Source organism: Poecilia latipinna, unplaced genomic scaffold (assembly GCF_001443285.1).
Source record: "Poecilia latipinna isolate Pla-1442-1.1 unplaced genomic scaffold, P_latipinna-1.0 Scaffold1012, whole genome shotgun sequence".
Classification (NCBI taxonomy): domain Eukaryota; kingdom Metazoa; phylum Chordata; class Actinopteri; order Cyprinodontiformes; family Poeciliidae; genus Poecilia; species Poecilia latipinna.
Window position 1 is genome coordinate 107,857 of NW_015113628.1, and position 24,181 is coordinate 132,037.

The 24,181-nt window shown below is 40.5% G+C and overlaps 2 protein-coding genes across 2 annotated transcripts in view; both read right to left on the minus strand.

Moving 5' to 3' along the window:
* Nucleotides 1-17: 17 nt before the first annotated feature.
* Nucleotides 18-18,823, minus strand: LOC106958762 (Na(+)/H(+) exchange regulatory cofactor NHE-RF1). The gene is made up of 6 exons (XM_015050833.1): nt 18,098-18,823; nt 6,815-6,985; nt 2,851-3,004; nt 2,715-2,758; nt 862-966; nt 18-779 (listed from the first exon to the last, which is right to left on the minus strand). The coding sequence occupies exons 1-6, from the start codon at nt 18,545-18,547 to the stop codon at nt 618-620; spliced, it is 1,086 nt and encodes a 361-aa protein (XP_014906319.1). The 5' UTR covers nt 18,548-18,823; the 3' UTR covers nt 18-617.
* Nucleotides 18,824-21,513: 2,690 nt separating this feature from the next.
* Nucleotides 21,514-24,181, minus strand: part of LOC106958764 (ras-related protein Rab-37-like) — a 12,270-nt gene continuing 9,602 nt past the window's right edge. Inside the window, exons 7-9 of the mRNA XM_015050837.1 lie at nt 23,390-23,446; nt 23,226-23,302; nt 21,514-22,900 (exon numbers count right to left, since the gene is read on the minus strand). Coding sequence (XP_014906323.1) covers nt 22,795-22,900; nt 23,226-23,302; nt 23,390-23,446 — 240 coding nt within the window. The 3' untranslated portion in view covers nt 21,514-22,794. The remainder of the gene's footprint in view (nt 22,901-23,225; nt 23,303-23,389; nt 23,447-24,181) is intronic.

Genomic DNA, 24,181 nt, shown 5'->3' on the forward strand with positions numbered 1-24,181 from the left:
CAACACAGACTCAACTGTTTGATCCAAATGCTATATTTTGTTTATCATTACATTTTACAGCACAGAACATACATTGTTTTGTTTTTTTAATCGGACCAGCAGGTGCAGCTTTAAAAATGGAACCGATTTCATCAGAATCAACAGAATAAGCAGGGACATCTCAGACTTTTACCTCAACAGTTCAGCCAAAACATCCTTTTAATCCCATCATTCATGTATGTACACGGACAACAAAAACAATCAAGACATCAGAACATTAAAACATGAAAGTCCCAGCAGTTACTGGCTGGAAGGAAATGTATGTTGATTCACCCACTTAAGATTTTGAATTGTATTTCCCTCGCTCTCGTCATGAGAAACCGAAAGCGACTACTTCTACTCTTCATAAAATATATACATTCATTTCTGCGTGAGATGTTGGCTCTTCGCCCGTCATTAAAACACCGAAAGAAAGAAACAAAAGTGGCAAATCTCTAAATTAAAACAATAAAATCATGACATAATACTGTTAAAACGTGGGTTTAAGATGGGTTACGACCGTCAGATGCGCGCAGAACAAGAGGCTGATTGTCTCTAGATTCTCCACCGGAGGGCAGCAGAGAGCCCTCCCGTGGAGTTTATAAGTTGCTGAACAGTTCGTTCCTCTTGCTCCAGTCCATTGGCGGGGCTTTCTTCGCGGCTCGCTTCTGATGGGCTCGTTCTTTGGCCTGGGCCAGGGACAAGCTCAGGCCTATGGCGTCACCCGACGGGGACGGCTCGGGCTCCGGGGTCCTCTCGCCCTGCGCACAGGAATTTAAACTGAGCGCTCGCTCTGGTGCGGAGCTGCGGTAATATACTTCGCAGGTTTCCGGCGAATCCTACCTGTGGCGGGGATGAGCTGCGATCTGCTGCTGGCTGGGAGGCGTTGGACGAAGCACTGGAAGCCTGGGAGCTCACAGACAGTTTGGACTTCAACTGGGAGGAAACCTGTCAAACGCAAGATTACATTTGAATCGGCGAAATCTAAAGAAGCCTCAACGCATGCAGGAGCTAGCGGCTAGGCTAGTTCATATTTGAAAGTTTTCATGCTTAAAACTTTCGCTGGAAATTAATTGGGACCGATTGTCCTCGTAAGTGTAAAGAGATGAAAGTTGCTGTAAAGCTGTAGGTAAATAAACTGAATTAAATAGTCTGGCTGTTCAGGAATCATAATTTGCCCACGTGCGTTTGTGATGAGCACCACCTGTTGATCGCTGTTGTCCAGCAGGGGGCAGTAAAGATCTACAAAACCTCTAAACCCCCCAGCTTTAATCACCTTCTCATGACTGACTAATTAAAGCACATATGCTGCTCCTGTGCTGCCCTGCAGAACCTGAACCAGAACTTCCAAGTTGGACGCAGCTGCTCTCCTATAAATAACCTGGAGCTCCTGTTGGTGGTCAAACACCGCTGTTTGCTGCACAACACAGCGGCAACGCCAAAAGTATCCGTGCACACAGAGCTCGGCTCCAGGCCTCTGCAGATGTAAGCATATGCGAGTCGTATGGTGAAAAAAACTTGTTTGGCAGGAGAGGTCAAAGGTGACTGCATGGCTGCGTTATGTAACGGGGCTGCTGCTGAATGAGGGATTGTTTTGCTGCAGGAACGCAGAAAGTGGCTGCATGTGAGAGAGTTGTGAGTGGCCTCTGCTAGTCGCCCCCATTAGCATAATCCTCAAGTTAAAGCCGGCACAATCCCATGATCCTCCAGGACATGGAGAGAGCTGAGGGAGGGGGGGGGGGGGCATAGAGTGGTGAGCTGCTGTTGCCATGGTGAGAGGTCATCTACGGTGTCAGCAGAGAAGCCAATCAGCTGCTCCTGTGTCGTTTGTGTGAGCGGAGACGTGAGAAACTTCCACACTGCCTCCATCCTCTAACACACGCCGACCCTTCACACTGATGGGAACGCTGGCCAGGACATCTAATCTGCTCCCAGGATCATCACCGGGGGTCAGGTGGCTCTTCCTAGCCCACTATCTGTAGGAATGTCCACAAAGCCGTCTGGGAGAAAGTATTTACCCCCTTAAAGACCTTTGGTTGTGTGTGCGTGTTTTTTTTTCTGTTTTCTTTTTTAAATCGGGTATCAAACTCGTTTTAATTTCTGGCCACATCAAGATCATGAACGTGCTCAAAGGAACGTATTAGGGCTGAACGATTAATTGGACTAATTGTGATTAATATAGTAATTGATTAATCGTTGACTGGGGGAAACAATGCAGTCTGCTGAAATAACAACAAAGTCAGAGCAGTAATTCTGCCAAAATGCACAAATTTTGTACTAATCCAGTCAAAAAAAATCTGCAGAAGGTGCCGATTTATTAATCCGATTAATCGATTAATCATCGGATCAAATTGATTGCTGAAATAATTTAGTTGCAGCCCTAAAACGTAGGAATAAAAGTAACTAATAACAGAAATATTATAACTTTCTCTGCATTCTATGAGTGCTTCTAAAAATTAAATATTTAATACTGAAGTAATTTGGCTCTATACACGTAAAAATTGGGGTTGGGGAGGCGTAAGCTTGACACGTGATTTAAATGTTTCAGATAATCAAAACAATTTTAGATCACACAAGGATCGCCTGAACAAATATCTTTTGCAAGATTACCGCTGAATGGTTCAAGGAAAAGTCAGACTGAGAAAAAAAACTTAAGAAACAAACACTTTTGTTTCCCCACTCTGTGTTTCCTTTACCTCCTCATCTGATCCTCTCTCTGACACCGGCTCAGGAAGCGGTCCTGCGGAGAGAGAGGTCATAAAATTTTAAGTTAGTCACCTCTAGCTCCATGCTCGCCCTCAGGACGCCGCACAGGGCGTGGGCTGGTCTTACCGGTGACGTGCTCCTCGCCGGGCTGGACGTTGCATTTCTTGAAGAACTCCTCGGCCTCGGCGTCCACCACCAGCAGGGTGGTCTCATCTCCGTTGGCTTTGATGGCTGCCACCACATCCGTGTGCGGCAAGCCGATCACAGACACGCCGTTGACCTGATGTGGGGGAGAAGAAACACACGGGACCGTTAGCTAAAATTAGCGGCAAAGTTGCTAAAGATTTTTGGTCAACCGTTCTAGCTGTATCGCTGGATCTCAAGTCCTGGACCAAATCCTGACCCGAGAGAGTGTTAGTGGATCTGGGGAAATTTCTGACCATGGATCAGAAACTTTAATGTCCTGATCTCCAAATCAGGACAATTAAATGGAGGTGAGCCAGGTCTTCACAAGCAACAAAGAAAAGAAATCTTCACACGTGGATCACGATGCTCGAGTTTAGGAACATCTTCCCCTCTTTCACAGTAGGTCAGATATAAAAGAAAGAAAGCTACAACAGATTAACTTTTCGCTGATTTCAAGCTGAAAGTGGTGTTATATTTCCATTTAAAAAACATGAAGCATGTTGGGTGTACAGTTAAAAGTATAGTGTAAGGCCTTCTGTACCTTGAATCCATTGGAAAGTGTAACAGGACATCAAGATTTCGTTTAGATTTTTAATTTTCATTTCTCCCCTCATTCACTTTGTCTTCCATCTTATGGCAACCTTCCAATTGCGTCTCAGTGTGTGAAGATGCTGCCCAGGACACGACACACACACACTTTCCCTGTTTACATTCCTACACTTGTACTTAAACTCCCAAACGCAGATGCTGTAATATCTACCTGATGCCAAAAATACAACACTTCTAGTTTATCTACTTTGCCGTCGGTCGCTTTTGCTGATCGAAGCCCGTTTTCGACTGAGCGACATGCCTGAACGTGTCGCGCTGGCGTGCACAGGCGACACAGACGGACAAAAAAGCTGCAGCAAAACTGCTGCAACAGGGAAGTTAAAAAGTTTCTCAGGATTTAAGGTTTTACTGCTGGTTTCTAGAGTCAATGAAGGTAGAATGGGAGGCAAATCATTCAGTTATCAGGCTCACAGTTTTTCTCTAGCAGGCAGACAGTCTCTTTAATTTTCAAGACTGAATTTTAATAGAAAAAGATACAAGTTATAGTTAGAATGGCTCTCTGTAGTACTGACCGCTTTCCTCACCCTGTCACTTTCTCCTACTACTCGCCATTTATGCATCACCTAGTTGCTACAGAACAATTAGGCGTTCAGCTCTTTTCTGGACGAACTCACTGACGGCAAGATTGCTGTAATTGACTGGATGTGATCTGACTTTCACTACTGACTCAGCAATAATCCGTTAGTTGCGTTTCAAAGTCGAAACTTGATGTAATTATCTGGAATTTCTTAGATACCATTTCACAAGCTCGCATGTCTGAGAATTTTTATCGTATAAATGTAATCGACTGGATACTTCTGGGGAATTTCAGCTAAGCTTAGCTTGGAGCCTCAACTAACACGAGTGCAAAAACAAAAACAAGAGATTTCGATATCAGTTCTTAAACTGGTAGTGGAGATGCAAAATTTATAGCGTAACACAACGTTTGTTAACAATAGTGAAAATAATTAAAAAAAAGAGTGTTAAATGGAAAGGATGTGTCCCTGAAACCGACAGATCAAGGTGACAAGCGACCCAGTATCTGCAAAGGCCTTGATACTGGGTTGTGTTTGGCATTTGGTCAATGTTTAACATGTTGGGAAATGCGCAACAGGGGCAGTAAATAAATATAACATCCAAATGAAGAGATAAATGGTGTAACAAAGTCATAAAAAGACATAGCAATAAAATACAGAAGGTTTGTTGCACAAAATCGCATCGTGGTTGGTCTCTGCTTGCACATCGAGAGCAGAGCTTGCTCAACCGTCAACAGTGACTGGTTTGAAGACATCGGCACCACGGGTATCTGCAGCACAGCTGGAGACAGCATTTGGGGGAGAAAGCAGGAACATCATGCAACGTGTGCTCCACTACACATTTAACCGCTTGGCTCAATAAACGCCTGCACTTTGTACCAGATAAAGTCCACGCTGTATCCCGTCTGAACGCTAACATAACAGCGAGATTACTCTGTAACCAATATCCAAAACATTAGTTAGAGGAGTTTGTTTTACTAATCCATGTAAAGAACTCTAGTGTGTTAAAGGGTGATTCACAAAGCAAGTAAACGTGTCAAGAAAAGAGTTCTCAACAACCTAAACCAAAAGTTTTAGTGAGTTGCATTCACTAAAACTTTAACTAGTAGAATTTGGAAATTGTTGAACCATTTGGAGTTGGATATTTTTAAATGAATCCATTGGCTAACAAAGATTTTGAATGAATGCAGATGAGTTATCTGGGTTTAGTTAAAACCCAGATACTTTTAGTCTTGCAAAAAGTACTGGGCCTCCTCTTCAGATCACCGAACTCGGATTTCCCAACCACTCACATGGCCACAGTTGTATGAAGTTAAGCACCAAGGCACGCAAAATGCTCCAACAATCATTGGTGAAAACAAGAATGGGTGACCCTATGGACTTTAATGAATTAACAGCTGGGTAGGCTGTTAAGATGTCAACTGTGCGATAAGTCCAGTTGAGAAATTTTCTCTTCAGTTGTTAGATGGGTCATAAAGTGGAAGTGATTGGGAAAGACAGGAACTGAGCTGTAAGGTGGAAAGCCGTATAGAAATCACAGGGTGGGGTCAGCAGATGTTTAGCTGCGCAGTGAACAGTCAATATCTACAGACTTCCAAACCTAAAGATTATCTTAAGAGCAGTGAGCAGAAATATTCATGAGATGGATTCCCATCACCAACCAGATTATCACCATGTAGAGAACAAAGCATCAAATACAATGGTATAAAGTGTGCTGCCACTAGATTCTAGAGAGGTAAAGTGATGAGTCGTGTGTGTCAGGTAACCAGTCGAACGCTGCTTGCCTGATTAAACAGTTTTACATGTTAAGTTGTATGTAGGTGGGATTATGGTGAGGGTCTGTTTTTCAGAAGTTGGATCCAATCTTCTGCTACCATTGAAAATAACGTTTAATGCTTCAGCATACCAAGGGATTTATTTTTAAATTGCCATCCTCCCAACTCAGTGGGAGGATGGCTCTCAATTTAGAGATGGCTCCTTCTTGTCTGTAAGTCCAAAGACGTGAATGAGCAAGTTTGGGTGTGGTACAACTTGACTGGCCTCCATAGTCTTGACCTCAACCCAAAAGAACACCTTTGACATGAACCTGATCAGCAACTGTTCGCCTCAACCTTGTAGAAGGTCTTTCCAGAAGAGCTGAAGCTGTAAAAGTTGGAAAAAAGGCGAACCAACATCGCAAATAAACTATTTACTAAGAATGGGATATGACTCAAGTTCATAATGTGTGTGAGAGACGGATGAGCCAATACTTTCACCAAGGACTGACGCAAGAGGAAGGGCAACGCTGATGGAGAGTGCTGGGCGGTGGTGCTGTGATTATGGAGAGTGGTGCAAAAAAACACACTCCCATAGCTAAGATGAATCAAGTACCCAGAGAGATAAGGGTGAGAGGAATTCTGGTGGGAGTGAGGTCGGAGGTGGGAATATGTGCAGGACATCTTTCAGTCTCACCCGCTCCCACACGGACTGTGAACATCAGCAGGTGGTACAGAACATTCTGCTGGCAATAAACTCCCAGCCTGTACACAATAATCAGCACATTCCTCACTATTAGCACATGAATCTTGGATGCAGGGTCGTGAGGTTAAAATCCATCTCTGGCTGATTATGTGAAAGCGGTCCGTAATGTAGTCCAGAGATACGCAGTAAGTGTTTCACACACGCTCCATCTGCTTAAAGTGGGATTTCCCATTTCTCCACTGATGTAATAATAGGATTACAGCTGACACACATGCAGCACAAACACGGTAAAACCCCCGAATGACGAGCGCGAGGCGGACCTGGATGATCTTGTCCTGCGGTCGGAGGCCGGCTCTCTGTGCTGGGGAGTCATCGTCCACGGCTCGGATGAACTGGCCTGGCTTGTTCTTCTCACTGTGCAGGTTGAAGCCGTAGCCGCCGGAGCCCTTCTTCATGTGGCAGAGGCGAGGCCGCGGCCCGTCCCTCTCAACCTGCAAGCATACACACATCAGAGGTCAGCACCGCAAAACGGTTTCTTTAAACATCAAGGCTTTTTTCACAAACTGTTTTCTGACGGTTGCCAGCAGAAGACCTTGTTTCCTTCTGAAAAATCAAAAGGCAGTGTCACCATTTTCCTGGAAAGATTCATCCTGACATTGGGATGGAGCAGCATGCAAACTCAAACCTGTTCCGTACATAATTACGTATCTCATAATTGTGTTCTTCCTATCCGATCTGATTCAGTTTTCACAGTCTGGTGCATGAATAACTTAGCTAAAGGCAATGATAAATCTCATCCAGGAGGTACTGTTTTTTTGTTACTTTTTGTAGATTGCCAAAGCAAAACATTTTATACGCTATCTACAGCACTCCACACCAAAAAATAATTGGCCCCAAGGGTGAGTGACCACCAACCTAACTAATCATTTTCTTCCAATCGGGACCTTTAGCCTGAAACAGCAATGTCTGTGAACCTAAAATTCAAATTTTGACACTTTGTTGATTGAATCCGTCTTGTGGTCAAACAGCCACTTTTAAGTCTCTGTTAATGAGTAAATCTATTACAAAATGTTCACTTGAACAGGAGCAGCCTTATAAACACTAAGTCTAGTTCAAAATAGATTGAACAAGCCCAACAAGAACAACAAGCCGGTGCAACTCCAGCTACTAATTAAGTACCTGGCATGATTTATTATTAACTTCTATTTACACTAATTGTTTTATGATCACCATATGTACTGGGAACACTTGACCATAATGATTGGAAAAAGAAAAAGGGTCCACACCTTCTTCTTGTACTTGATAAACCTGTCACTATCGATGCAACCATCGGCTATCTGCACCCATCTGTAAATGATTCCCTCTCAACTGACCATTTAAGATCAACCACTGCAACCTCAGCATAGCCTCAGGTTAAATTCCCCCTCTGGGTGGCTCATAACAAGGATTATGTATTGATCCACAGGTTTATGCAAGAGAAACGTTGGCTGATGATTGCTGGAACATGTGGACTGAGTCACTGGGTGATCTCGGGAGAACCTGAGGGTGTGGCGACAGCTGAGACTTTGGTTAAAATTACGCTTTTATGACAAGGTTGACAAAGTTCTTTGCAGAGATAAGAATTGCGTGACGAGGTAATGATTACCGTACATGCCAAGATTATTTCATCCCACACGTATGTTCCTCCGAACATGGGTTAATCAGGCATAATGTGATCACAGACACGTGAAGTGAACGACGCCATCTTGGTGTCACTTGTTAGTGGATGGGTGGAAGTAGACATTTTGACATCAAAGGTTATCTGTTGTAAGCAAGAAAAAAATGGCAATTTGTTCTACATACCAAAATGAAAATTACTAGATTATTATTATTATTATTTTAAAAACAAATTCATACTAGAAGTTTATTCTTGGTGCTTGTAAGAAAAAAACAAGCAGAAAATGCATATTTAAGCAGAGGATATCGTTGAGGTTGCACGGTGGCTCCTGTGGTTAGCAACTGTTGCCTCACAGCTTAGATGTCTGCTGGGTCAAATCTCAGCTGGGATTTTTCTGAGTGGAGTTTGCATGCTATTGCATGCATGGGTTATTCTTTGAGTACTCCCATTTTCTTTACAGTCAAAAAACATGCATTCTAGGCTAACCTGTAGATCTCAGCTGTGTTGCAGAACATGTAATAATTTAAAATAAAAGTAAAAAATGTACACTGACTGGCTAATGAGTAACTACTGCTAACGATGCTGAAGCTGCTACCCGCTTTATAGTTCGCAAGTCATAAACTAAAACTAGAAAACTAAACTGAAGACCTATTTGCAGTCAGAATTGTGTTTAATGATTTCTATTGCAACATTTAAAATATTCAAGACCGAAACCTAAATTTATGGACCAGTCCAATCTAGACTTGAATATTCTAGTGTAATTAAAGGTTTTGGTCTTGTCTCTTTCTTAATAACCCAATGTCGTGCATCGACTCATTAATCTTTATAGAAGCACTGACTGTGTGAATGATTGTCAGTCTATCTTGACTGCATGATGGAATGAAGGAGAGAATCAAATGTAAGATTTTTCTATTAGCCATTCCTTTGCTAAACAATAAGCCAATTACAAAAACTGAAATCGTTCCGCCCACAGTCACTGCGCATGAAGTGGTGCTCGCATAGAGTGTTGACAACTTTTTAAATCCACTTAAATCTTCAGTCCTCCAGCTGGTAATGAGATTTCTTCTCTGTATAAGTAAGCCTTGCAGACATCAGGGCTCAGACAGATCAGCAATAAACACTTTCTAGTTGCTGATGAGTATGTCATCCAAGTTCAGCTGCCAGATGATCATCCACTTACTTCTCACCAGGGGAGCTGTGGCTCAGGAGGAGACCAGGACTATCTGGCAACATCTCCACCAATACATTTCCATATGCAAAAGAAACATCATGGAGGACAGAGGATGTGTTTTATAGCATCTCCAACTCCTTCTTTATGCCACAGGCACCATTTATAGGTATACTCTCCTCAAAGTGTTGTATGATCAAGATAAAGCCTGTTATTTTGAGTGAAATTTAACTTCAAGATCCATAAGACGGTCTCTCCTGCGAACATACACCATGTTCTGATCATCTGTTTTTCAACAACTCCTTCGAACAGGTTACTAAATGTGCCAATCTGACTGCACTTCAACACGGCTCACTGCAGTACTTCCTGCGTGCTATATTAGAAGTTTTCATGACCAAGTTACTTGGTGAAAAGAGTAACTTTGTGAAAGCTGACAGCAGAATCCTTTTTTTTTTAGCAATTCAACTGAAGAATAAACATGCAGTGAATACGCTCTTTTATTATAATCGCAAGGTTCTTGGAGCTACATGGTGCTGCAATTTGAGATCTGGTCATACAAATGGTGAACAGGAAAACCACAATATAAGCAGAGCCGCCTACACGTAGCAATGTTGTGAAGGTTTGTACTGAAATACAGCACCACTCAGGGTTAAAGTCCAAGACTGTTTGTTGCTAAAGCAACTAAGGCTCCATTTTCAACATCGAATCGGTTAGTCAATAGACATTGGAATAATTTGCTTCATAGGGTTTCAGTGGAATTATTCTGTCAATTTTACGGCAATCTCATGATATTAAATTTGGTCAACTTTCCATTTAAGCCCTTAAAATGTACTATTATCAAAGATGAACAGCAATAAGTAATCCAATTGATTTCAGTTAGATACTGTCAGACCAAAATCTTTACAGCAGGGGCGTCTAAGTCCTGTCCTCAACAACTACCATCCTGCGACTTATGACTGCAGATGAGGGAATTTAGCCTTCTGGTTCAGGTGTGCTGGAGTAGGGATGCATGTAAAAGTTGCAGGATGGTAGATCTCCAGGACTGAACTTGGGTATCCAATGATACCCAATGAATTAAGTCAAATAAAAACACATTTTTAAATTTCTGTATTTGAGATAACAGCCTTCTGCAACAAAACCTGGAACATATTTCTATAATTTTTCCTCAAAAGTGAGAACTATTACAATCCACAGAACAATGACGACATCTTCATTGATGTTTTCAATAAACATCGAGCCTCGTTAAGGCAGGATCCTTCTCGCTTCGGTGTCTTAGTAAAAGCAGCAGCCAACGACCGCTGTAAACGTTCTCCGTGTTTGCACGGTATCAAAGGTTAATGGTTTTACAGCTCGTTATGGTTAAACATCACATCTTGTGTTTCTAACTTGCCTTTCATAATAAGGTCCAACTTCCATAGCTGATCTTTTTTTAATTTATTAATAAATAAATAAAATAAGAGGATTGTCTGAAATAGTTCTGCTCATCCTCTCTCACAGGTTGGAAGACACTTCCCAAAAGCCATCTTGCACCAATGTCTTGAAATAATTAGCTTAAGCTAAGTCCCGGTAGCATTATAGTTCACAGTATGCCACCACAGCAAGAACTCTATAAATATGACTCAGTCGCCCAATGAATTAAGCAGAACAGCCACATAGCCACTGAATGCCATGTTCAGATTGTGGCTTTAGTCGTCAGTTGTCTAAAAATAATGGGTCAGATTTATTTTTTCCATCTTTCACTACATAATTGTTACTTAGGAATTACTTTTCCTCTCCTTTTAGTGTTGGCATGAACCTCTAAATCTGGTTTTAAAAACATCCGTCTTACTGTCACAACTCAAAAGACCTGGAATGTTAAGAGGTTACATTGGCTGACTGTAATAAGTAATACAGACTGTGGCACAGCTGACTAACCGCTACACATGATTCTCTTTGAGAAAACCTAACATAGTCTTTACCTTAAGTTTTCATATCTGTGGCATTTTTTTGTGCAATGGTTATTATAACAAGAACAGAAACAGTCACATGCTAAAATGCTAATGCCTTTGCTGGAGGTAACAAAACAAATGTGAAAAGACTGAATAAACCAAGGAGCTTCAGCATAAATCAACAAGCTGAATGAACAGGAAGTGGTTTCGTCACCAGTTCCACCCCATCACTCTGTTGACAGAGGAAACTGCTGGTTATGAGTGTGTAAGTGTGCAAGTGTGCTCTGTCAGGTTAGGCCATTAGTGCCTCTTAATCTTTTGATCTTTTCAGCACCAAACTAAGGTGCTGCGTTAATCTAGCCACCGCTGCAGTTTTTATTGTTTATAATAGGTGCCAGATGGAGCAGAAAGTTTCTTACAGATGAGAAACCAATTAATTGATGCCAGAACGATGTTTCGTACAGCATTAATATAATAAAAAATGGTTATATGACTCCAATAAATAATATCTACCAGCAGGTGGTGGATTAACTTTATTCTGGATTTATTACGGGTCACCATCTGTTATAATTTAGTCAACTAGTCCAAAAGGGGATCAGCAGTTAATGTGACTGAGGATGAGTATAAGTAAGTTAGTTTATCTTGTTAAAACTTAATATCATTATGTGAACATCAGGCTTTTTTAGGAGAATTTATCTCCATTATTTAAGAAAACCTAATGATTATACTAAATAAAGAAAAAAACAACTTCCTCCAAAGAGAAAAACTTTTTCTTAAAAAAAAGTGTTTCCTGTACATATAAGAAAGAGTTTGGTTGCATAATCACTTATATGTCTATATACTTAATAAATAAGGACCTGATGTCCCATTTTGTAACAGAGGTGGCTCCTTTTGTCACATTATGGAGATAGAAAGGACCAAAACTGCAAAGGTATGAAAGTGATCAAAAACTGTTTTTTCTGCCTCAACCGTGGTAAGTTGACTGTCAGCTCAAAATGTCATTACTTCCTGGGGTAAGACATGCATATAGGCAGATATGAGTGGAAAGATCTTTTTTGCTGCACCTCTTGTTATTTCAAGGCAATAATTTTGTTTTTTTATGAATTGGCGAACTCAAAATGCCTGCTGTACAATGGGCAAACAGCCGATACTTGTAACCTTACCCTTTATCATAAGGATGTTTTATTGACTTGTCGGCAAAAGACACTAGAACATTCCTGACTCTGTGACAGATAGTGTGGAAAGCCCAAACTGACAAAGGAGCTCACTTCATTGTCAAATTCTTTCCTACACACTTTTTGTGAACAAAAGGGTGCATCAATCACTTTAGTCACGCTGAATTTTCAGCCTAGATCCAAAAGCACACTTCAGAGACACGTTCCTAAATACAGCGACAAATAAAGTTATGATCCTTTTTGCCATGCTAAATTTCCTGATTGCATCCTGATGGATTTACAGCTCACGTTCAGTTAGAGCTATAAGAGTTACAGTGTTGAAAACAAGATATATCGACACGGACTAAGATCGTAAACTCTACTCGGATGGTCAAGAGGATGTCTTCCATCTCTTCGCCGGCTATATGAACCGAGTCACCTAGAGAGCACAGCAGAGTGACGCCAACAGAACCTTTATGGTGTTTATTTTGGACAGCAGCCCACATAAAGACTCATCAGATGGAAAACTGCTCCCTTATGCAACATCATGGAGATTAGCGTCGGTTGCTACACGTGTTTAAAACCCGTATGTGCAAGAAAAACAGCAACTCCGACTTAGTGGGGGCATTAAGATTTTTCATATCTGTTAAGACTGGTTCACATTTGGCAAGACAGACAATCATCCTGTGACGATGAAGATAAGAGAGATTATGAAGTGCTAAAAAAATATGGAATGTTCAGATATGCCTCAAGGCCTTTGCTGAGTGTGGGGATCAAAGTTGTTTTTTAATCACATGCAGTTGGATTTGATCTTTGAGTCTTTGCCAGTGGAAATTCAAAGATCTCAAAAAGGAGGAAAAATTAGAACTTATACACACCAACTTAGCAGCAAGACTCCTTCTGTTATGCTATTGAAAAATGCTGATGGTTCCAAGTTAACAGGAACTTCACTCCAAAAGCTGTCCTCCAAGAACGGGCAGCTACTTCTGCTTTGGGTTTCGCAGCAGTGACCTCTGTGGCCCAATCCAACACCTACTGTCCCTCAGTGTAGCAAGTGATAAACTGTACATGCACAATTATTCACACCATAGTTAGAAATGTGTAGAAGGCTTCTTAATTAATGTAGTTCTGTTTTTTTTATTTTGCAGAAGCTTGAGGACTACATTTTTCAAAATTAGTCATCTTCAGGGAACTCAGTGTGTTGCGATGCAGATTACCCATAACTGTTCCATTAATAAATAAAACTAAATTCATTTCTATACATCTGTACTTTTTCAGGTTGAATTTTTGGGACTACGTACAAGTAATACTCAATGATTTTAATATCAATGATTTTAATATCACAAAGAAGTTCTTATTTCTTAGTCCATTTACATGGTAATGTTTCCAAAAGCGTTTCTTGATGGTTTCCTCCCAAAAAAACTGCATTTATGAAAGTACGCTGCACACAAATAGCACTGGAAAAAGTGTTGTACATATGCCAGACCTGTAGGAGGCAGTGCAACTTTGTGAACATTCAGATCAAGAGTTGTTTCCGTAGCCATTTGCCTGTACAGAGTAAAGCGTATCTATGCGTCTTTGCTGACAACATATGTTTTCCACAATGAGCAGATTTATTTTAAACGACAGACCAAAATGTAACAAAAGTTTCCTGTCCTGATGTTGTCATGTATGTACAGAGACTTGGCTTGGAATGTCGGACAAGTGCCAGTCAATTCTCTTGGCTCAACACACCAGGAGATAAAAAATATATCTCCAATGCAGCAAAGGGTGACATGTAGCGATGTGACAGCCTCTTTGGGAACCACTCATGTTGCCTTACATCAACCGGTTGTTGGGAATGAATCCTGAAAAAAGCCTTCTTTGTTCTACCATCACAGACATAAATGTGGCATTAGTTAAACTTTAACAGGACTTTTAGATGTTTGAAATAGCTGGTCAATTTTCAATAAAAGCCTGATGGACTCTACCAGTAAATTGAAAGTCTGTCCTCGTCTGACCTTTCACCATCAAAACATATGGCTAAATCAACACCAAAATAGTTCCCTATACACAAAATCCACCTTGGTTCATAACTACCTCAGTCCCAACACATAAATCCTTTACTAAACCTGCGGAGCGTGAGTAGAACGGAAGAGCAAATAGGAAAAGGCCACAGGATTGTGGATGATCAAGAGAGATTATGCAAGTCTATTTACCAGCACTGACATTACCTCTAAGACATTTTGCACTGCCATGTGAAAGAAAGAGAGATACGCTTGTATTGATGTGAAACTATGAAGACAGCGGCAGAGAATCTGACAGGACAGGCCAAACATGCCGAATCCACTCAACACTGCACAGAATGTTAAGACATGTATGCCTCAGACAGATCAGCCAGGGAATTTCCCTTAGGGCAAAAGGGCTAAGAATCTGCACTTGCCAAAACACCGTTCTGTTGTTGTGTAAAGCGCCTTAGCCGTCAAGCTAAGTGTATGCAGTTGAATTCTGCTGCAACTGCAGGAAAGAAATAAATGGTTTAATTTTAACCAAGCTGATCAGAGCCAACAGAAAGGAAGCATGCACAAACTTTGATGGCTGGAGGCAATAAAGATTTGCATTCTTTATCAGCCGCGTTCTACGACAATCTGCCGAAAGTTTAATCTAGATGGCATAAAATCAACATCAGATGCTGGGAATGTGCTGGCATTTCTTCTACATTCTGCAATATCCGCAGAGGTCGTGATAAGATACAAGGAGAAGGAGAGAGCTCAACGAGTGGTGTCATGACCACAGCAATAATGACACTGACGTTTCACATCTGCAAATCAAGACCAGACTCCTTTCTACAAAACGACTCCCAGTTCACTCCAGTCTCACTCCCAATATGTGTTGGGGCGGCGTGGATGTATTTCAGGGTCATCATGGCCTCCTCTCAGAGGCGTGAGAGTGCTCTCTCTTTTCCTTTCTGGCCCACAAGCCTTTCTCCACAGGCAAACACTGTGGACAAAGCCTCTTTCTGCCACTTGGGATCTCTATGGTGACCCACAGCCAGCTCTCAGTGTGGCGGTGGAGTCAGTCTTTGGAGCCCAGGATGGGCAGCAAAACGCACTGAAACGTCCCGGTACGGCTAAGTTTCTGAGATAAAAACAAAACAAAACAAAAAAAAGATCAGTCTTGGGGTCTTTTAATTTTTGAAGAAAGGAAAAGCTTAGCTGCTTTCCTTCTGCTACTTGTAACTTTATCATCAAGTTAAAGGGACTATTGTTTAACTACGAGCAGGGATAGTTTCACGTCATTATCGGTCAGCCCACTCAAGTTTGGTCAGAGTGGTGGGGGGATGGGGGGCTGCCACTGGGATCAGTGGCCAGTATCACACCACTACTCAGAAACTCTGGCTGTGCCAAGTTCCCCAACAGCCAGGAATTTTGCTGAATGTCTACATCGTTGCCCTGAGCCAACTTAGTCTTCACACTTCAACCAGAAAAACAAAGTGAAGAATCAAAACAAACTTCAAAAGAAAAGGACAGAACCCATCTTGTTGTTTGGCAACCAACGTTATGCTTTTAATTGGTAGGGCTACTAATGCTGGTACAACACCTATAAAAAATATCTCCCATGTTTGTGTTTTGCCATTATAGTTCAGGCTTCAAGGTTTTAAAGTGGAAAATCTACGGTTAGATGACCTACAATTTCCACCAGAATACAGTCCCATCTCTCCACTTTAGTACAGCAGACTAATAAAAATCAATGAATTAGCAAAAGAACGACAGACCTATAAGAAGAGAGATGGCTTCAATGAATATGCTTTTTGAAACAAGAACGTAGAACTAATGAAGTTCTAAATCCTACAGTTTCTGCTATTATTAGCTGCTGTTAATATGTACAGCAAAAAATAATATTCATATCAGTAGAATATGATTGCAATAGCTGCTTTTCAAATCATTTTACAATGTAAAAAAAATTATTATTGTACTGCTGTTGTTATCATAGCATGACACCAACAGCAATAACATGTTTGCACTTCTGCCAGTTTCTATAAAATGAAGTCACTTCTGTTAGTGAAGTTGTTACTAAATTCATTGTGCAGGCATAAAATTCTAACACAACACATTGGTTTTCTGAACCTGATACTTAGTTAAGTTAGTGTTTAGATCATTAGTAAGATTTCAATTGTACATTTTGTGCATTTGACAAAAAAAAAATCTAAATCAATCGTACATATTTCTGTCTGCTTCATATGCAGTTCTACATTTTACGTATTTTACTGGCTCGCTCAATACAAAACTCTCATTTGGCCGTCAGCTCTAATGAAATGAGCGGCAGGCTAAAAATAACCATTATCCTATTGTTTCATGAATAAAAACAACTTGCAATTTGGAGAGCTGCGTAGGGCCAAAACGCCTCCACAATGAGACTATTCTGCAGACCTGTTGCATAACCTTTAAAACCAGGGGCCCAGACTTTGCACTGACTGAAGAAGTTCCACAGCCAACAAAACCGTGGAAGGTTGTTAACCCTCTCAAAGATTAACCAAAATAAAATAATTCGATATCCAACTATAGAAACCTTCAGAAGCAAATTTATATGAAGACACAAGAGTTCAAGGAAGGCTCTATTTACAAAAGGAAGAATGCCTTTTTGACGTTCTTCCTCATATAACTTCAAGGAACTAGCTACAAAAAGAAAAAGAAACTGCACTCGGGTTGCCCCAATGACCTCAACTCAGTTCTATAAAAAAATCATTCAGATGACAAAGGAAAGCAGATGCTGAAGACGCCTGTCAGTCTTGGGATGTGACAAATGATCTTGTCAGACAGGCCGAACCTGACAAAGAATTCTAGACAGGAGGCAAGGGGCAATAACAGAGATTTGGGAAACAAAGACTCTGTTGAACAGAAGCACAAGCAGAAAGAAGCCGAGGATGTTTCCCCCAGGGGCGTTACATCTCTGTAAGTCCTTTCCAGCTCCGGATGTGACTGCCTAGCTCAGTATCTGTTTCAGTAAAACCTTTAGGTGACAATCACAAGGCTGGGTGACAGGTTGCTTTAAATATGAGCATCTTTGTCCCTGCATACAGTCATGGGAAAAAACAGTTTTCAATGATGGCAAAAACTGGAAAAATTACTTAATGCTTTAACAACACTTTCTTCTTGTACTTTTCTTGGGTGTGTTTTAAATCATTTTCCCCTGGATGGTCAAATTTTTGGAAAGGATTAGATGTCAGATGGACATTGGATTATGGCCAAATGTCTAAACTTTGGGTTCCGAAAACGCTCCAAAACTCCTGTACTTCATTCAGATGTTCTCCTGATCTGGGCTTCAACTAGTTTGGAATTCAATCCATAAACTTTCCCAGTTTGATCAGAAACAACTATTCCTGATGTTCCTCCATCCTTTGAGCTTACTTCAGACCAGCCAGTGGTCGAAACTCCCATGTTTCATGGAAGTGACCATGCTTGCTGATGAACAATTACTAAAGAATTTGTTCAGCACCCTTAAAATCAAGCAGCAAGGGTGTATTCAGTTTTACCCATCACTGATTTGTCATAGTAATGTTAGCTACAAATAGACCTTACTCAGCGAATATTTTGCTAAAGAGTTATGTCCTAGCTTGAAAGTGAGATGACATAATATTGCCGTAAGCTAAAAATGCAAGTGTGCTCAGTAATATAATATAATATAATATAATATATTTCTATACTCTTAAGCTGTACCTTCGTGCTGGAGCTCACACTCCCCGACCTCACCGAGGACGTGTCCCCATTCTCGCGTGGGACAGGGGAGCCATTGCTCCGCTTGTCCTCGTGCTCCGAGTCGCTGTCCCCGCCGGGCAGGGGAATGCCCTCCGTCACGTATTCTTTCCGGCACCGCAGGTCGTGTTTGCTCAGCAGCTCCGCCGTTTCGGGGTCCACTACGATAAGCTCCAGAGCCCCCGTGGTTGCCCGTATCCTCGCCACCACCTGTTGATGGCTCTCGCCCTCCACATTCTCCCCGTTCACGAACATCAGCCGGTCTCTCGCGAGCAGCCCGGACGCGGAGGCAGGGGAGTCGGGCTCCACGAGCCGAATGAACTGCCCGGTTCTGCCCTTCTCTGCGTGCAGGTGGAACCCATACCCAGTGGGCGATTTCTCCAGCACACAAAGCCTGGGTCTAAGATGAGACATTTTGTTTGCTAAATTTGACAACTTTTCTTTTGTTTCTCTTCTTCACCCGCAAGTAAAACAAGTTGGGAGCTTTCACGCAACGACCATATAGAAAGAAGCGACACCTGTTGCGCGCAGACTTTACTCGAGATAAACTTCCGCAGAAAAGTGTGAGGGGAACGTTTCCGCCGCTAAAAAAGTTGTGCCTTCTCCTTTATAGACTTCCTGAGATCCACCCCTCTGCTTTGTGTTGCAATGTGTTGATCACCTCCAATCCGTTGACTCTGTTGGCTCCGTCGTGGAAGTGTCTCTATCAAGCTAAACAATTTAGAGGAGGCCGTGCAGGGACATTTTCAAAATAAGAGCTAACAAGCTAACAAAAAAAAACAAAACAAAACAAAAAAAAAAAAACAAATGGTCCTTGTCTTATATTGCTAATATTCTCCTACAGTATATGGCAGATTTAGATTTTAAATGATGTGCATTCAAACAGTGGATATGTAGCTGATAGGAAATGCACTGTTAAATGAGTTATTGAAAAAATAACCTATGTTCTTATTTACATTTTTGACTCTCTCAATAATTAATTTTCTAGCCTTACATCCAGGCTGTTCTACAATTACAGAGCAGCTTTTTGCATGTTTTTACTGATATTTTGATGATTTATTTTCATTTTTCAACTCCAGTTCTTTGACGCTGGAAAACCTCCCTGCCGTCGCCATGATCTTTAGCTACCTCCACAGATTCTCTACAAGATTCAAGAGAGAACTCTTTCTGGTCTGTCCAAAACACTAATATTACATCCATTCAGAAGAAATGTTAAATATTTTTAAATTAGCATAAGTCGGTATAATTTTGGGCTTAATTCTATATGCCCATATTGTTAATGTCAAATTAATAAGCTAATTTGCTTGCTTAACAAAGCAATGCTGCATTTTGTTAAAGTTACCGACTAATATATTTTGAATGGAGTATCATATTATTTCCACAAGTAATACTTAATCTCCTCCTATTTAGTATTCACAGATTCATCCAATCACAGAGTTTTCTATGTTTTCTGTGGATCCAATTTATTTGTGGAAATATGGTCTATTTACAAGAGGTTTTTCATTGAGGATATCCAAAGTATTTGAAAGAAAATGCAGTTTGGAAAGTTGAAAACCCAAGTCACAATCCTACTTGACTCGCTACGCATTTGGACTTCTACAACAAGAATATAAACGAACATATGTGCAGCTAAACTAAATTTAAGGATCCCATTTTCAACACATTCACAACAGATATGAATTTCTGTGACAACACCACCAATTATGTTGGGTCTCCAAATAACCCATCATATTTTTTTCTAAAAAAAAAATGTTTAGAGATACCATCAGATGGAGTTGTATTAGAAAATTAAGTTTTAATTATAAAGTGCATGTAAAAAAAAAAGCACTTCAATGAAGAATGTTGATCTTGGTTGCACAGCAAAAACCTAATTCATTTTGGAAGATATTTACCAAAAGAGGTTGTGTTCTCCCAGGCCAAACTTTTATCTTGAAGGCTCGGCTGATAAACAGGAAGTTTTGTTCTTCTTTCGTTCCTGCTCACCTTTCTGGCTGTGTCTCAATTCAGAGGTATAGTTTTCTTGGCTGTACTCTGCTGCTTTTGATTTTGAACTGAGGTTGCTGTCTTCAGGATACTTTAAAGAAAATATGATTGAGCAACAGTTCTGCTGCTTGATCCGAAACAAACCACGACTCTTACCCTGGTTTGTCTTTAACTCACAGGAATGCTTCCTTGGTAACAGTTGTCCATCACATCTTAAAAGACTATTGGAAAGATGGAAGTTTGGTTAAAAATAATTTATTTATTTTTTAATTCAGCAAATAACACGTCAAACACATGTTAGACCATCATAAAGCATCCATGAAGCATTCAGATGTTCACTGTCTAATTTGAAATACAGAGGGAATTGATTTGCATATTGTCGCAGAAGGGAGAAAAAAAATTGCATAAACTTTGGTGTTGTTTTGACATCACTGTTTATTTAAGGCTTCACTAATCATCACATTAAAACACGAGGTTGGTGCCAAGATATTTGTGTAGCAGCTTAGCTCCTGTCAGCTCACTGGTTTAGTTGCTAAATTTAAATATTTTGACTCTAATGGGTCCTAATAAACCAACAGGTAGTTCTATTAAAAACAAATAACTATTTCAGTTAATTAGAAAATGCAAAAGTTGGTTAGGTTGCTTAACATCTCTGCTAGATCATTGCATTAGTAAGAACAAGTTGTATATTCGTTCTTCTTACTGTGTGCGTAATTATAACTAAACAATGCACTTTGCAACACGACTTTACCCTGAGCTTTGACTTGAAACTTTAATAGGTATGTTAATTATCTCTCTTTTTCTTATTTCCAACTTAAAAGAATTTAGCTTAGATATATTTCTAAGTGGAACCGCACAGATATGGCACATGCAATCCAGCCTTACATGCAAAAAGAACCAAACCTCAGAATTAGCAATAAAAGTAAAATGCATGAGCTTTGAGCAAGTTCAATGTTAGCGTGAGTGTTTTTTTTTAGGTTTGTTGCAGTTGCTATGTCCAGAGAGCATTTTTAGAAGTACGTCCGCTGCATTTCTAGAACAAATAAGTACAGTATATACAAAAGGAGACTCAAAATAAATTCCAGTAGCTGATCGATGTAAAGAGCCCGGAGTGTTTTGGCTCGTTAGTTTGAATTTTTATGCAGCAGTGCAATCCCATATTTCCTCAGCTCTTCCAGCTGGTTTTAGGAAACTAATGTCTTTGCAACCAAATGGATTTAAATAACACATTGATATGAATAAAAAAAAAGAAAGAAAAACTTCAATTAGATAATTTAACTTCTTTAAATTCAATAGGATATATATATTTCTTTACATTTATGTTCATAAATGATTTCTGCAAACATTTTACACATTTACCGTGTCCCTGTCTTGAGATTTCATTTCTTTGTGTCTTACATTCGTAGTAAGAAGCTGGTTTGTCTCTGTTTTTTTTGTTTGTTTTATTTTGTCTTTTTTTAGCATATTTGCATTTTTCAACACACGCAAAATAACATAAAGTTGGCAAAAGGAGTCTCGCCGACAGTGCCTTGCGATGCAATTAGCTGCATTTGAAACAACAACGAAACAAAAATACACCAAAACATTGTCCACGCAGACAACCGTCATAAAGTAAGACGTCTGTAAACCAGCTATATTACAAATGTCTAACCCATGGTAATCCATGGTAATATTAGCATCACAATAATTTGCAAGTACGTACAAACTGAGTGTCGTTTGTGTCATGGCTTCTCAATAAAAGGGACTTATTTGGTAAGCTAGAGGCTAGACTTTAGTCTATGACCCAGTTATTACGGTATCCATGGGAGGATATCCACACAGGCTGGCGTTACTGTACATCCTCCCAGCAGAAAATGCTGTGCCTAAAGTTTCATTTTCATGTTTCATGTTTGACTTTATGCAGTGAGTCAAATAAAACAAGCAAGAAATTCCGAAGTGGAAGAAAAACAATGCATTCAAAATAAAATCTGAAAAGTATGCCGCACGTTTGAACTTGGACCCCTTTACTCTGTTGTGACTAAAAATTGCAATGTAATCAACTGTCTTCAGAAACCACCCTAATGTTTCACCATCAACCAGGACAATAACTCTAAACACATGATATTTATGTGTTAGAGTGGCCCAGTCAAAGCCCAGTGCACACTTTCAAGACTTTTTGGATTTTTACTAGTAAAGGTTTCATTATTTTTTCTCCATATGGCAATTAAGTACATCTTGTGTTGGTCTGCCGCCAAAAGCGTGAATAAAATAAATATACAGATGATTTTGGCTGTAAGGGGTACGGATACTTTTGCATAGCATTGCACACGATGTGAGTTTTGCAGCTGTTTAAAGGCATACCTTCAACAATTTGGCTAAAGTTGTGCTCACGCTCTGAAAGTCAGCCGCTAGCTAAGTACAGAAATTCATAAGGCAATGTTCCCTTAGATTAAAAATGCGGTTTGTACATCGCGAAGCGTGAGCTTCTGATGACAAGAGAGTTTGGAGAATCTCTTCTTGGCAGAAGTTAAACTGTGGATCGTCCACGTTGATACCTGGCTCCATGTTCTCCTCGACTCTTCCGAGGACGTACTTGTGAATTTTTATATCCCATGAATGGCAGCGAAAATTTTTGGGAGTGGCAGGGAGGTTCCTCCCACTCAGCGGCTCTCTGCGTACCCTGTGTTTGGAGGGGAGACTCAGAAGTAGCTGCAGCAGCCGGACTTCTCCTTCTGTGACTCGATGTATTCGTGAATTTGGAACTTGGGCTCATTGGGGTGCTGGATGGCCCGGTGCTTCAGCTCCCTGACGGACAGAACAAAAACAACTGCTGTAAAAAAAAAAACAATGACAAATATTGGAAACCCTCATGTCCCAGGTAAAAAAACAAACAAACTATGAATTGGAAACATCTTAAAATAAAACAAAATACATGTTTTTAAATAATTACTCCACAAATCCTTCCCCCAGCACTGTGAGAAATACAAAGGAAGGCTGCCACCACAGTTTGCCTTTATCTGACATTCAAATTTGTTTGCTGATCTGGGGTGGAAGCAAAAGCGAAATAAACTTATTAAAAGAAGGTGAACACTTCCCCCCCCACCATCAACCCGTATCAACTGCCTCATACTTGGCTACGGCTGTGAAGGCGAGCTCTACGTTGACTCCCGTCTTGGCGCTCGTCTCCATGAAAGGGACCGAATACTCCTGGATGAACGAAGGGGAGCAAACAGCGTTGAGAGGCAGAACCAGTGGTGTCAGTGGTGTGTTTTGTGTAGCTGTGCGGAGACTCACTCTGGCCAGCCTCTCTCCTTCGTCTCTCCTGATCGCCCGTTCGCTGCTCATGTCGGCCTGAAACATGGACGCAGCACAGAGATGCTCAGATTAGATTAAATGCAGTGAGCAGATTTTCCTGTGCAGCGTAGCTTTAAGTTAGATCACTGCTTTTGAAATCAGCTTTCATACGGCATGTATTTGAACACGTTTTAATGTATTTGTATTCCCATGGATCACATGTAAGAACACGATAGGACAAAAAAAAATGTGAGGAGTTTGTGGATGTTCAACTTCTGAGCTTTCCGAACTTGACTGCTTGAAACTTGTTTCCTCCCCCAAATCTCCTTCTCATATTTCAAAAATGTATTCCTAAATCGACTCTGTAAGTAAGACATCTCTTCAGTTATGGGGAATGTGCAACATAAAACATATCTGTTATTTTACTATATGCTGATTTATATTTCTGAATAAAATGATGTAAATGATGCCTGAATTATTCGATATTTTTCTACCGAGAGGTCAATAAAGTGACATAAAAAAACAGAAAAATCAGTGTGTATTTACCTACATGATATTACAATTGGAAAGTCAAAAATGACGAGCTTGCTAATTGTTTCTACTGCACTGTAAAACGAAACCATGTCTAATTTACAGAACATACAGAGAGCTGTGGTTGCTAAAATTTGACCGTATAGCTACGATAAAATTCTAACTGCTAGTATCTTACCACAAATTAGAGACTTTTTTTTTTTTTTTTTTTTTTTTTTCAGTGGGGATTTTTTGCAAAACCTTTAAAGCCCCCCTCTTGCG

Coding starts and splice junctions, on each gene's coding strand:
- LOC106958762 (XM_015050833.1), bottom strand. CDS start 18,547: ATGTCTCATCTTAGACCCAGGCTTTGTGTGCTGGAGAAATCGCCCACT. Junction 6,986..18,097: donor GTGTGAGCTCCAGCACGAAG/GTACAGCTTAAG, acceptor GTATGCTTGCAG/GTTGAGAGGGACGGGCCGCG. Junction 2,759..2,850: donor CGGCGAGGAGCACGTCACCG/GTAAGACCAGCC, acceptor CTCTCTCCGCAG/GACCGCTTCCTGAGCCGGTG.